Here is a 12,772-nt window from a genome sequence, read left to right as displayed (position 1 = left end):
GGGGGGGGGGTGGTGGTGGAGGTGGGGGTTGGGGTGGAGGGGTGTTTGGAGACGCAAGGATTTGTCAAAATGTCATACTAACTCTTAAGTTTGACATGTCTAAATCACTGTCCTCTTCCCATTCAACAGGATCTAAGCATCTCTGTATCCCCAGGACCTGCAAAAATGTGGCACTTCTCCTGGGTTTAAAGCAAAAATAAAAAAATAACCAAGAGAATCCAGTATATGTTACAATTACACCAGTGATTTCCACTGACTTGACCAGTTTTAGGTCGTCTGCTTTATAAATATGTCATGGCTATGAGAGCATATTCAGACAGTACCAATAAATGAGAAAAGATATTGGGAGCAATTGTATTGCATTTCTACTATAAATCAAATATTCTCGACAGTGAAAAAATACAAGTGTCTCTGAAACTCTCATCACCATTTACATTCCTTTTGTCTTATTGATGAACACACCAAAGGACAGTGAGCTTCCACCATCCACTGTACACAGCAATCACTTCAATATATCATATCTCATCTCAATGATATTCGAGAGCTCTCCCACAAGTTAAATATGAAAAAGAGTAAAAAGGAACAGATGTAACAAGAAAAGGAGCTAATAAAAGAAGCAAATACCCATCTCCTTAACTGAAAAAAATCTCACCATAAATTTGAAGTCCCTTCAACTCTTGCTATTATTGTTAGCAAGGCTCTCATAGAACAGGATGTATCCATGGTCTGTGTTGCTAGAGTATTCCTGTGCAGACCCAAAGAATGTCTGTACAGCAGATTCATCTATCATCTCCACATTCTCATCATCAAAAAACAACCAGTGGTTGTGACTCTTCACAAGGCTAACATAATGTCCATGGTTGGGCCCACTACCAACATGGACAACCACTGCAAAGAGAGAATACTCAAGGTCTGCATCTTCTACCGTGTTGCTGAGCTTCAGTTCCAACGGGAACACAACACGGTAAGATAGCTTTTTGTACCGTCCAAGTTGCTCTATGTACTTGAAGCGCTTCAGATGGATAACCAGGATGTGAGGTGGCTTTTTGATCTTCATCCTCTTCTGGGCTTCCTGCAAACTGTAACAGGAAAATATCATCATATATAATGGTTTGAATAGAAACCCAACATAGAAAACTATTTGGCCAAACTTTACTCTTCATCTGAAAACTAGTCTCAGACAAAGAGCAGAAGAATTTGCTATTTCTAAGTGCATTGTACATTAACTCCATTTAGAAGAGCACCTGAAACCCAGGATTCAGTGGGTCCCATGTAGGTTGCCCAGGCAAAACTAATCAACCAAGATAGGGAAGAAATAATGCATGGTGGAATTCATATTAGGAGGATTCCATAGATTAGATAACCAAAGAACAATTAAACACCTAAAATAAAAGGATAGCGAAACCAGGTCAAAATTTAAGAGGAGAATAACTTGTAGGTGACAGACTATCAGCGATAGTAGTCAATTTGAATTTCAGTATCCTTGCACATGCTTGAAGTTTTTTTACAGCGACAGAATTCCTAACCATAAAAGATGAACAAACTTAATTCATATGTCCTCAAAACCTGTACTGTGCTGTCAAGTTGGAATAGCTAACACAGGACTAGTCCTTTCATGTGAACCAACAATAAAACAAGTCAAGATTATCAATAGCAAAAGTGGAAAAACAGCTAATCCATAAGGTTTAACAGCTAAATAACATCGTTATTTTATCTGTGCCAGCATATGTTACTTGGTAGGCCCTAATGGCCCATTCATTCATTAATCCAGGTTAGACTGAAACATCACTGACCAGATGCATCTCTGGTCATGGTGCATATGAAATTTGGCTCAATGGCAGGCATACAGGGAACTATCATTCTATATCTAACAAGGTAAGGGTAAAATTTACTAAAGGAATTAAGGTACCTGCAGCACTTGTCACAGAAGAACTTATCTTCCGCATTCAACGTTTCTGTAGAACTGAAATTCTTGAGACAGCTTGTGATTGAGCTGTTCTGTTCAATATCAAGGCTCAAGTCTAAAAATGTTTCATCCCTTGCTGTGACTGTCTCACATCTTAAGCACCTTGTCTCATTGGTCAGAATACCCTGCATTTACATACACCATCAATGCCACAGATTGAATAAAGGGGTAGAGAAACACACACAGACACACAGACTCATGTAGATGATGATATAGACTAAACAATGCAGTAGACAATGCATTAAGTCTACTCATGCATGACCAGGGCTACTCATTTCCTGTTATCAGTCTTTGGGCTTTTGCAACTTGGCAAGAGCTAAATTGCTGCCATTGACTATTGGGTTTGATGCACAGGTATGCCCATATGTAAGTCAAAATTTGAGGAAACTAAATTTTAAGGAGAAAGGTTGTATTTGGGAGATTATTCACCTGAAAATTTTTATGAACCCAGGTAACCAATGGCTCCTTTTGAGCACCATTGGCTTGAGCATTCTTTGGCCCATTTGCAATCTTTTCTGATGGTGATGAAGTCTCAGAAGAACTTTTTGTAGCTTGGGACTCTTTCTCCAGTATGTCAACAAGCTCATTAAGCAAGAAGTTCAAAAATTCATGGGCATCCTACAAAAAAAAAAGAAAAGAAAAGCAGGAACATAATTTCATTATGAACTTGTTACAGTACACAATTTTTTCAAAGAGAGCTGCCTTGATACAAGTGCAGATTGGCATGCTAAAAGAAGAATTTTTGGAACTCATTTCGAGTAAGAATTCAACATTATTTTGTTTGTTGAGTCTGTGCACACTCAATTTGGATTGAATTTGTGGCTTCAATTTAGGCTCGATGGGCAGATTTTATATTCCATTGCTTACAGATGGATGCTCTACATTTTAAAGTAAATTTTAGCTTTAGCTATCGGAATGGATTCTAACTATGACAGGTAATTCCAGTGTATATTAGAGGTCAAATAACACAGTACTTGTACAGATTTGTGAGATAAATATAGAATATAAAAGCAGGTACTTTCCATGAAGACAGTACTTGTACAGGCTTGTGAGAGAAATATAGAATATAAAAGCAGGTAATTTCCATGAAGCCATAACACCTCCACCAGTCCACCTGATCTAACATAAAATCAGACAACTCCATGCGCTTATACGTCAAAGCATCCAGGAGACCTCATACTAATCATAGATCTCTGGAATTTCTTATACATCATTGAATGCCGTGCAAGGCAATTGAAATAAGCAATGCAAATGCTAAGCTGAAACCTATTTGATTGGACAGATCCTACAAGGATACAGTTGGGATCTGACTATCACGCATGATTTGGCCATGGATTTAGTCAGTTGACTAATCAAATGGTCCTATTGTTAGTATACTAATTTTCCTAACCCAACACCAAGGCCATTTATAGCATTCTCAACCATCGAACAGGTAAGATGTCTGCAAGATGGATTTCAAGCTATCGAACAATTCAAAAAGGCGCTCTATGGGGATTTGAATTTATGACTATGTGAAACATTCAACTTCACTTCACAGAATCTCTCTTTTTAGGGGAAAGCTGTGCTAGAAAACACAAAGCTCAGGCTTGACTGCAATAGGTCAACTAAATGTTAGGCTGCCAGCTAAGATGGCTCCTAGTAATCATTCAAATCAGAAGTACTTCAAAGGTAAAACCACAAAATAGTACGAGAAGGATTCTAGTTGATACACTATGTACCGGATTTGCCATTTTCCCCACTCCCAAATCATGACTTCAGCTTCTGTGGTTTTGAAACAAACACATGCCCGTTTCCACATTAAAAATATACCTGGTGCATGTAGCTGCGGAAAAGTTCATTCTGTTTCTTCACTCTCTGGACAAAACGCTTTGGAGCGATGACACCCGTTTTCTTCTTCTGAGAACTTATCTGCATAAACGAACACCAAAATATTGATGAAAGGAAATCTCCATGGCCACTCTTAATTTCTAAAAATAACAAGTTAACACTGTCAAGATTAGAATAAGCCAAATCTTTCCCATTGTAAGCTTAAGTGTTATTTAAGAAAAAAAAATAATGAGAACAAGATATCCAAGATACAGAGGATTGAAAATGCAGCAAGAAGCCATACAGAAGATCAGAACATGCCATCAAACCCTGAGAATTTACTAGTCAACTGTGATTTACCTCATAAAGAATGTAACCAAGTCAATCCACCAGACAATCTTAGATTTTTGGTAACACTAGAGAGAAAGAGCACCCATTATTCTGACAAAAACCTAAATCTCCTCAACCGCTAATTAAAGAGCTATCAGTGTTGAGGTGTTGGTCCTCTTGTCAAGAGCCAGACATTATAGAGATTTGAACAGAGCCATAGAAACTCAAGACATGCATTTGCTGCCAGGAAAAAGCTTTGCCCACATCCCTGGGAGCAATACCACCTTATAAGGAACTGAATGCTCACTTTGCCTTTAAGTGAACATTTTTTTCTTTGCCAAATTCACCTTTACAATAAAGGTTAACATTTCTATTACCTCAAAAGAAAATTTACTAATAAAAATGCCAATAAAACATCTGATGTTCCTCTTTTAGCTTGACCAGATCAAAACCACAGCCATGAACCATTCAAGTGGTCGAAATGATCTACAAAACCCAGCTCATTGCAGCATCAATTATTCTTGCTTACAACATGACATAAGATGGATTAGCTTATGTCAACATAAATGTCTTTAGACACAGTTTACTGCAGATTCATTAGTGGAGGCGCTTTCATCTGAACTATTTATCATTAACTGCGTTCGTATGTGTTACTTGGCTCCTACAACTTTTTGTAATTTACCAAATTTCAAAAATAACAGTATAACGAGAGCAGTTTCTCTGAGTACATTCCACATGGCATCTTGATGTGGTATGAAAACAATACACCTCCAACATGGCTTTGCAAAGTCAAAAAAATGCTTTATATTAATGGTACGTTCAAAGTCAAGAAAAATGAAATACAAGGAAGAATATTAGGTTTTTCAAATAGGATTACGAGGAAGAAATAAATGATAGGTGTGAGAATTTCAAAATCCTATGAAAATCTGTAAGAGCATGTTCCAAGGACAGGGTATGGGAGACATAAGACTACTCCTTAGGTTTTGTTGGTGTTGGTATTTAAAAAAAAAGGGTTTGGCTGGTATGATATGTATAGGAAAAGGATGTAATCTTCTTAGAATTAAATCTCATTTTTCCATAAATCTTGCAAAGAAATCAAGGATGTATCTAAGGATAATGGTGGAATCAATAATTCTTTGCAAATCAACCAAGAAAAAACAATTCAACATGAACGAACATATACTCAATAATTAAAGAACTGACAAGGCCTCAAAAGACCTCATCTAGATCTGTGGTGAATCAAAAATAATAGAGGCTCAAATAGCAAGAATGGCGATGATGATGGCAGTAACAGCAGTCAATAGCAGCAACAATAGCCAATAAAGTATCCCCTACAGTCGAGATAAATATTTCCAGCAAGAACTTCCAATCCACAATTTTGTTCAACCAAAACCTGAGCTATGATGCTGCTCCATAAAAGCCCAACTGAATCCTAATCTGTTCCAACTTGGCCAAATAGACAATGCTAAAAGCCTTTCTGGTTAGAATTTTGCGATAACCCACATTTATTAAAAGAGTAAAACAGGATAAGTACTATGTAAATAGCAAATCCCAATTTACTTAAATTAATAAAAAACCAATGAAGGTATGGGTTTTCTGGTTGGCACACCAGAAGGTATCTCTTGATGTGTGGGTTAGATGCCCTTGAATAGGATATGAAATTCCATCTATCCATGCCCATCTTTTACTCTTCTTCTTCTTTCCTTCACCTCTTCCTTTTCTCCAATGAGATCATTATAAAAATAGCCTAAAGCTCCACGAAAAATTTTGAACGTTAAACCATAAACAAGACCTGAAACTCGTAAAGACCAACTGTGAACATGGTCACCGCAGAGATCACGAGATAAGAGTCATCAGAGTTCCAGTTGCCAGAATCCTGACACAGGAATCCAATTGCTAATCACAGGAGTTGCAGATTACCACATTCCAGTTGCAAGAGTCAAAGAGGAAGATTATGAAAGAGGGCCACCCAATTTAATCTGACAGCTCTCAAGATGCCCATCAAGAGATACCTTCCTAGGTGTGCCACCAGGAAACATTTTACCACATCATAATCGCTAAATCTCATTAAATAATAAAAGACTAGTGACTAGGCACATTTCTACGCATTATGTTGGTACACCAACATAAAAATAATCATTTGTATTTGCAAGAACACCACGGCTTGAACCTGGGAAACTCCTACATCACATACCATCCTCCCCTACCATCTCCTTACTTTTTTCATTTTACATAAACCCTAAACTTTCTCATCAACCTAAAAGTTTCCATATCACATGCCATCCCCTTGGTTTTTTTCATTTTATGTAAACCTTCACTCAAATATGAGCATCAGAATCAAGTAGCTTCCACACCAGGTACCATCAACTTGTTTTTCCAAGTTACATGAACCCTCACTAAATAAATTGGCATCAAATACAATAATAGGGACAATTCCCAGAAAACACCAGAGAGTCAAGGCACCACCAAACATGGAGCACAGATGTCAACCATGTCAAAAATCTAAATACTCTGCAAAGTGCTAGGTTTAAGCTGTTTGTAAGTTCGTCATGGTCACACAAAACTGTTATGAAAATACATATCCTTTCTGCCACCACCTTGATGAAGTAAGATTTCACGTTCCTCAAGCACCAATTTCATCCAGCGGTTTCCTTAACGACATGTCATTGATACGTAGAGGACATTCCCAAACAATCCTAGGTGTTTTGACAAAGCATTACTCAAAATTTGACACATTGAACTGATGTTAATGGTCTCGGCTGGATTAGAGACCCCACATGGACCAAAGTGGTATTGCAAAATTTGCTAACAGGCTTGTATCTCTAGCAAGATGAGGTTTCAAAACCAGAAACAATAAAAATGTAAATATAGGTTTTGCTTGGGAACCAAGCTAACATGGATATAATATTTTAAATCAGCGGGTATGAATTTTATGCTAAAATTTGAATAATCTCATACATTAAGCCCCCAAAAGTTGAAATATGTGTAGTGTGTTCCCAGATGGAATTGACTAGTTAGTGTGACTTTGAAACATAGTTGTCAAAGCGTCGCCTAGGTGACGACTAGGCGTCCAGGCGGCTTTCCTGGGGCCTAGGCGACAGCCGCCTTGTTGCAATGCATGTCGCCTTGCGTTTCGGCACTTATTTATGCCAAATATCATTCAAGTAAATGTTCATTTACTTAAGATATTATTCATAAATAAGCAAATACCCCCTATTTGAATCCAATAAAAATAGTTTAAAAATCAAATTCCAAAAGGATAAAAAGTTAACCCCCCAGTCCAAGAACAAAAACTGGATTTTGGTTATAGGGACGATTTTCAAATTTTAAATGCTGGGGTTTTTCTCAATTATGAAAATTTTATAAATTCTATCATGTTAAAACATTGCTAAAAACCAAAAGTCCAATAAAATAATATTTTGTTTTGATATTCATAAAATTATTTTCATTCAGGCAATTTTAACAGTATTCGCGCACTTAAAAATAAGTTTGACTGAAGCATAACTTTGTCATTGCAACTCAGATCTAAGTAATCTTAGACTTGTTAGAAAGCTGGTTTTATGTTATAACTAATACAAAAAGTCTCATGTAAAAATAAAATCATTTGACCAGTCAAACTTATTATAAAATAAGAGCATTTCTCTAAATGTTGATTTTTTATAACTTAATATGACTTAATGTTAATTTTTTATGATTTGATATGACTAAATGTTGATTTTTAATGACTTGATGTGGCTTAATCTTGATTTTTTATGATACAAGGTATATATAACTTACTAAATAATGTTAGAAAATAGGAAAAATAAAAAATAACACTTGTTCGCCTAGTTCGCCTTAAGGCGGGCGCCTTCTCGCCTAAGCGCTTAGACAACCCTCCACCACCTTGGTTTGCCTTGGCGCCGTGACAACTATGGTCCGGACTTGCTCCACAGGCCACTTGGGTCCTTTTGAGTGACTCTGTGTGTGTTTAATTCCCTATGTGGCGATAATCCTAACCCCACTTCTCATTTTATCCTCTTTTGATTAGTTTACTAGTTAGGGTTTTGAGTTCTAGGGTTGGTTTTCATGTAGGTAGTACCTACATACACTACTTAGTTTAGGAGTAGTGTAATTAGCTACTTAGATTACTTAGATTCTAGGGACTTGATCATTTTCCCCAATTTAGGGTTTAAGTTGCTACAATTTGGGGAAATCAATTTGGGTTTCATGTGTAGGGTCTCTAGACCCAATTGTGACCATCCCAAACCTTTAGTCTAGGTGCATTACATTATTTCCCCAACCTAAGGTTAGGTTAGGATGTTTGATTGTCACACCCTACCTTGCCCTTTATATGGCACAGGTGTGCAGGCACTGGATACCTCACCGCACCCAGTCAGCCTGCCAAACCAAGATCCTACTCCAAGAGAGTCCACAACACCACAACTATATATGCTAAAATTATAATAAGAGTTCGCAAACAGATCATATAAAATCAAATATAGATAATACCCACCCAGTGCTTCTATACGATACTTGATACCATATATACAATGAATCACAATAACATATATAGTATATATATATATACATTAATCCCATTCTAAAACAAATATTTACACAAAATCTCTTCCAACAGTTGTTTTTCCTTCCAACTTGTATCAACAAAAACTGATTTTTCACCACTATCCACATATATACACAAAAGGATAATCAAATACATCAGTCCTCAATGTTGTTGTCCACCGTATGCACAATCATCACATTCGCAGTCATGCCCATGGATGAAATCATTAAAATCCGGAATACAAGCCAACTGATCCATAACCACGTCATCATGCTCTGAATTATCAACATGCAGCTGACTGCTCTCCTCATCTATGGAACAAAGAAATGGGGGGTAAGCACATGGTGATGCTCAGTGAAGGGTGGGATAGAAACAAACACAAGCATTCATTGCAATGCATGCTCCACACAATAGAATGATGCTCATGAATCCATTTATTTAACTATTCAGATTTCTTAGTCCATTACTAAGTCTCATCCCCTATGGATATAAGTGCTACTGACGCAGGTGGCATTCCCTACCTTGTACGTTGGGCCTCAAGAATACAAGCTACACCGCAGGCAGGAGCCATCCAATCCCGGTTAGAGCCTCGGTCCCCCGGCTAACCCCTAAAAGGTAACCCCATATCAATAACCATAGGCATACAGTACGTTGTATCCTATCCATAGTTGTCACGGCGCCAAGGCGAACCAAGGCGGTGGAGGGTTGTCTAAGCGCTTAGGCGAGAAGGCGCCCGCCTTAAGGCAAACTAGGCGAACAAGTGTTATTTTTTATTTTTCCTATTTTCTAACATTATTTAGTAAGTTATATATACATTGTATCATAAAAAATCAAGATTAAGCCACATCAAGTCATTAAAAATCAACATTTAGCCACATCAAATCATAAAAAATTAACATTAAGTCATATTAAGTTATAAAAAATCAATATTTAGAGAAATGCTCTTATTTTATAATAAGTTTGACTGGTCAAATGATTTTATTTTTACATGAGACTTTTTGTATTAGTTATAATATAAAACCAGCTTTCTAACAAGTCTAAGATTACTTAAATCTGAGTTGCAATGACAAAGTTATGCTTCAGTCAAACTTATTTTTAAGTGCGCGAGTACTGTTAAAATTGTCTGAATGAAAATAATTTTATGAATATCAAAACAAAATATTTTTTTACCGGACTTTTGGTTTTTAGCAATGTTTTAACATGATAGAATTTATAAAATTTTCATAATTGAGAAAAACCCTAGCATTTAAAAGTTGAAAATCGTCCCTATAACCAAAATCCAGTTTTTGTTCTTGGACTGGGGGGTTGACTTTTTTTCCTTTTGGAATTTGATTTTTAAACTATTTTTATTGGATTCAAATAGGGGGTATTTGCTTATTTATGAATAATATCTTAAGTAAATAAAACAAAAAATATTTACTTGAATGATATTTGGCATAAATAAGTGCCGAAACACAAGGCGACATGCAGTGCAACAAGGCGGCTGTTGCCTAGGCCCCAGGCAAACCGCCTGGACACCAAGGCGTCGCCGTCGCCTAGGCGACGCCTTGGCGACGCCTTGACAACTATGATCCTATCTCACACACACATCACATCTATCACATCCACCACTGGTACAGTACGTCGTACCACTCACAGTGCACTGTTGATCAGGCAATCACTTTTATTGGGATTAGTCCGTACCTAACCCCCTACGGACAAGGGGTGTAGCACTTGGGGTTGATACCTAGCCCAAAATTCTATATGGTGCACAACAAATCATCCGAACCATATATGCACACATGAGCACCTGCACGTGACCCATCTCACTTACTTTTCCTTCCACATTTCCACCACCATCATATCCATCATACCACAAATATGCAAGTAGATGCAAATGATGAAAATGAATGCAAATGCACAAATACAATAAGTAATGCAATGCAAATGCACAAATATAATAAGTAATGCATGCTCAACATTAATAAACACACCAAAAGAATGGGGGTCGAGAAGGGCACCCACTCACAGTGAATATCAGGGCCCACAATCTCTCCTGGTGCCGAGGAATCTCTCTCACAGCTATCTGGAATTCCTAAAAATCAACAATCATACTCATGTATTAAAATCAGGTAAATTTTTATTTACCCCTAACAGTACTACCTAATATCTCCTTAATAAGATCATCTATAACCTCCCTTATATGCTCCACAATTCCTCTTCAAGTCCAATTTAACAAATTTCATTTTAAATCCTTACGGTCTTGCATGAGATTCAGTAGAAATTTCAGATTTCCCCCAATTTGAACCAATTTCTCATATGAATTTATGAACCTAGAGTGGATATCAGTATTTTAACTTCAAAATTGATGCTAAATTCTCAATTCCATAAGCATGCATGGAATTCGTACTCAATATCTCTTGCATTTGTCTCTATACCCTCAAATTAGTGAAATTGAGATGAGATTTTTTTTCCAATTTCAAATTAATTCTCTGTTCCAGAGCTTCTAGTAAGGAACCCAGTCTCCCAGTTCTAAATCGGCCTTCAATAATGAAGATCCCATCTCAAATTTCATTTCACATATATATAATTCCATATACAATAGTAAAATAAAACCAATTTTCATGATAAACCCTCAATTTGAGGTTGCATGTTTGAAATCCATCATTAATCTTACCATGCATGTGATCTACCATCAATTCCCACCTTACAGGTGAATCTTGGACCTCAAACAGTGAAACAAAAATGAATTTTCACCTTGCATGTGGAGAATTAAGCTTCAATTACCTTGCAAGTAAATTTCAGACCTTAGAACAGTAAAATTGAATGGATTTTCTCCTCATCCACAGGAATTTTTCCTAATTAAGGAGAATCAGTGAGAATCCTCACTCTCTATAGGAGTCGGTCATGGTGTACACATCAATTAACTAAATTATTACATTCCTTTCCAATTTAATCCACCAATTTCAGAGAAATTAAACTCTATGTAGAGTTGTTACTGAAATTTTCATATTTCCTCTCTTTTCACAAATTCCAGTCCAAATCAGTATAAACCCCCTTTTATTTCTAAAATCCCTCTTGTTAGAAGTTAATCTAGGTAAGATTTCTTACCTTTTTGCTGAATCCTCTAGCAATCTCCCAAGCAAATAGATCTCTACCGCAATTTCTCTCTTCCCTTCTCTTCTTCTCCTCTCTTCTTCTTCTTCTTCTTCTTCTTTCTCCTTTCTTCCTCTTACTAAAGGGTGAATAGAATGTGAGAAATAAAGGTTATATAGGAGGTGATGGCCTTTATATAACCCCTCCTTTTTTAATATTAAAATATACATTTTATATCTTTTTTTTTTCACCCTTTTTACCCAACCAGCAACTGCTGCTTGCTCTCTGTCAGCTAAGTTTTTTTCATCCGGAATTGATCTGGCTAGCCGATTGAATTTCTGGATAAATCCAGCGGTTGCCGGTTGCACCCTGCCATCAAAAGACCTGTCAAATTCTGCAAAACAGAACTGAACCGGTAGTTGCCGGTTGACCTCTGCTTCTTGGCCTGTTCAGACAGTCTACGAAAATGATCATATCTTTCTCGTCCAAACTCGGATTGAGATGATTCAAGTTGCGTTGGATTCACAACTCAATGCTCTGTCATTTTGTAGGAGAAATCATCTTCAGATATTGTTATATAAAATGACTAAAATGCCATGAACATGAACCTTGCTGGAATCACGGCAATTATACTAACATGTTGTAAACAACATGTATCCAAACTTGTTCAAATCTTATTATTTAGTCATTTTGGCATCACCTAGGGTCATTCTATTATCCAACCTTATCAAGGTTATTAATTAACCTCTTGGCCCACTTTCTTGCTGATCCCTCCAACACCATTAGCAGTAGGCACAAGCACATGTTGGGTCATTCTTTCCTTCCTAGCATTCCACTACTGCCAGCCAAGCTAAGTGTTGGCCTCTCCAATTTGTTGCTCTTTCCTGTTCACAGCCAATGTAAAGGGGTGAGATTTAGGGTGTTACATTGATTATAGGGAATTTGATCAACTGCCCAAATTATAGGGTTTTGGGTTGACTAAATTAGGGTTTTTCATGTGGGAGGTCTCCACACTCAATGGTGAGTACATGAACTAGCTAATTTAGGTTTCC

The 12,772-nt window shown here is 37.0% G+C and overlaps 1 protein-coding gene across 1 annotated transcript in view; it reads right to left on the bottom strand.

The window, feature by feature from the left end:
• Positions 1 to 342: 342 nt before the first annotated feature.
• Positions 343 to 12,772, bottom strand: part of LOC122063668 (ubiquitin carboxyl-terminal hydrolase 4-like) — a 41,650-nt gene continuing 29,220 nt past the window's right edge. The window contains exons 3-7 of the mRNA XM_042627365.1: positions 5,895 to 5,978; positions 3,776 to 3,925; positions 2,396 to 2,584; positions 1,910 to 2,091; positions 343 to 1,079 (exon numbers count right to left, since the gene is read on the bottom strand). Coding sequence (XP_042483299.1) covers positions 671 to 1,079; positions 1,910 to 2,091; positions 2,396 to 2,584; positions 3,776 to 3,925; positions 5,895 to 5,978 — 1,014 coding nt within the window. The 3' untranslated portion in view covers positions 343 to 670. The remainder of the gene's footprint in view (positions 1,080 to 1,909; positions 2,092 to 2,395; positions 2,585 to 3,775; positions 3,926 to 5,894; positions 5,979 to 12,772) is intronic.

Source organism: Macadamia integrifolia, chromosome 2 (assembly GCF_013358625.1).
Source record: "Macadamia integrifolia cultivar HAES 741 chromosome 2, SCU_Mint_v3, whole genome shotgun sequence".
In the NCBI taxonomy this organism is placed as follows: Eukaryota; Viridiplantae; Streptophyta; class Magnoliopsida; order Proteales; family Proteaceae; genus Macadamia; species Macadamia integrifolia.
The sequence above is the reverse complement of the archived record's forward strand: the minus strand, read 5'-3'. Positions and strand labels throughout refer to the sequence as shown.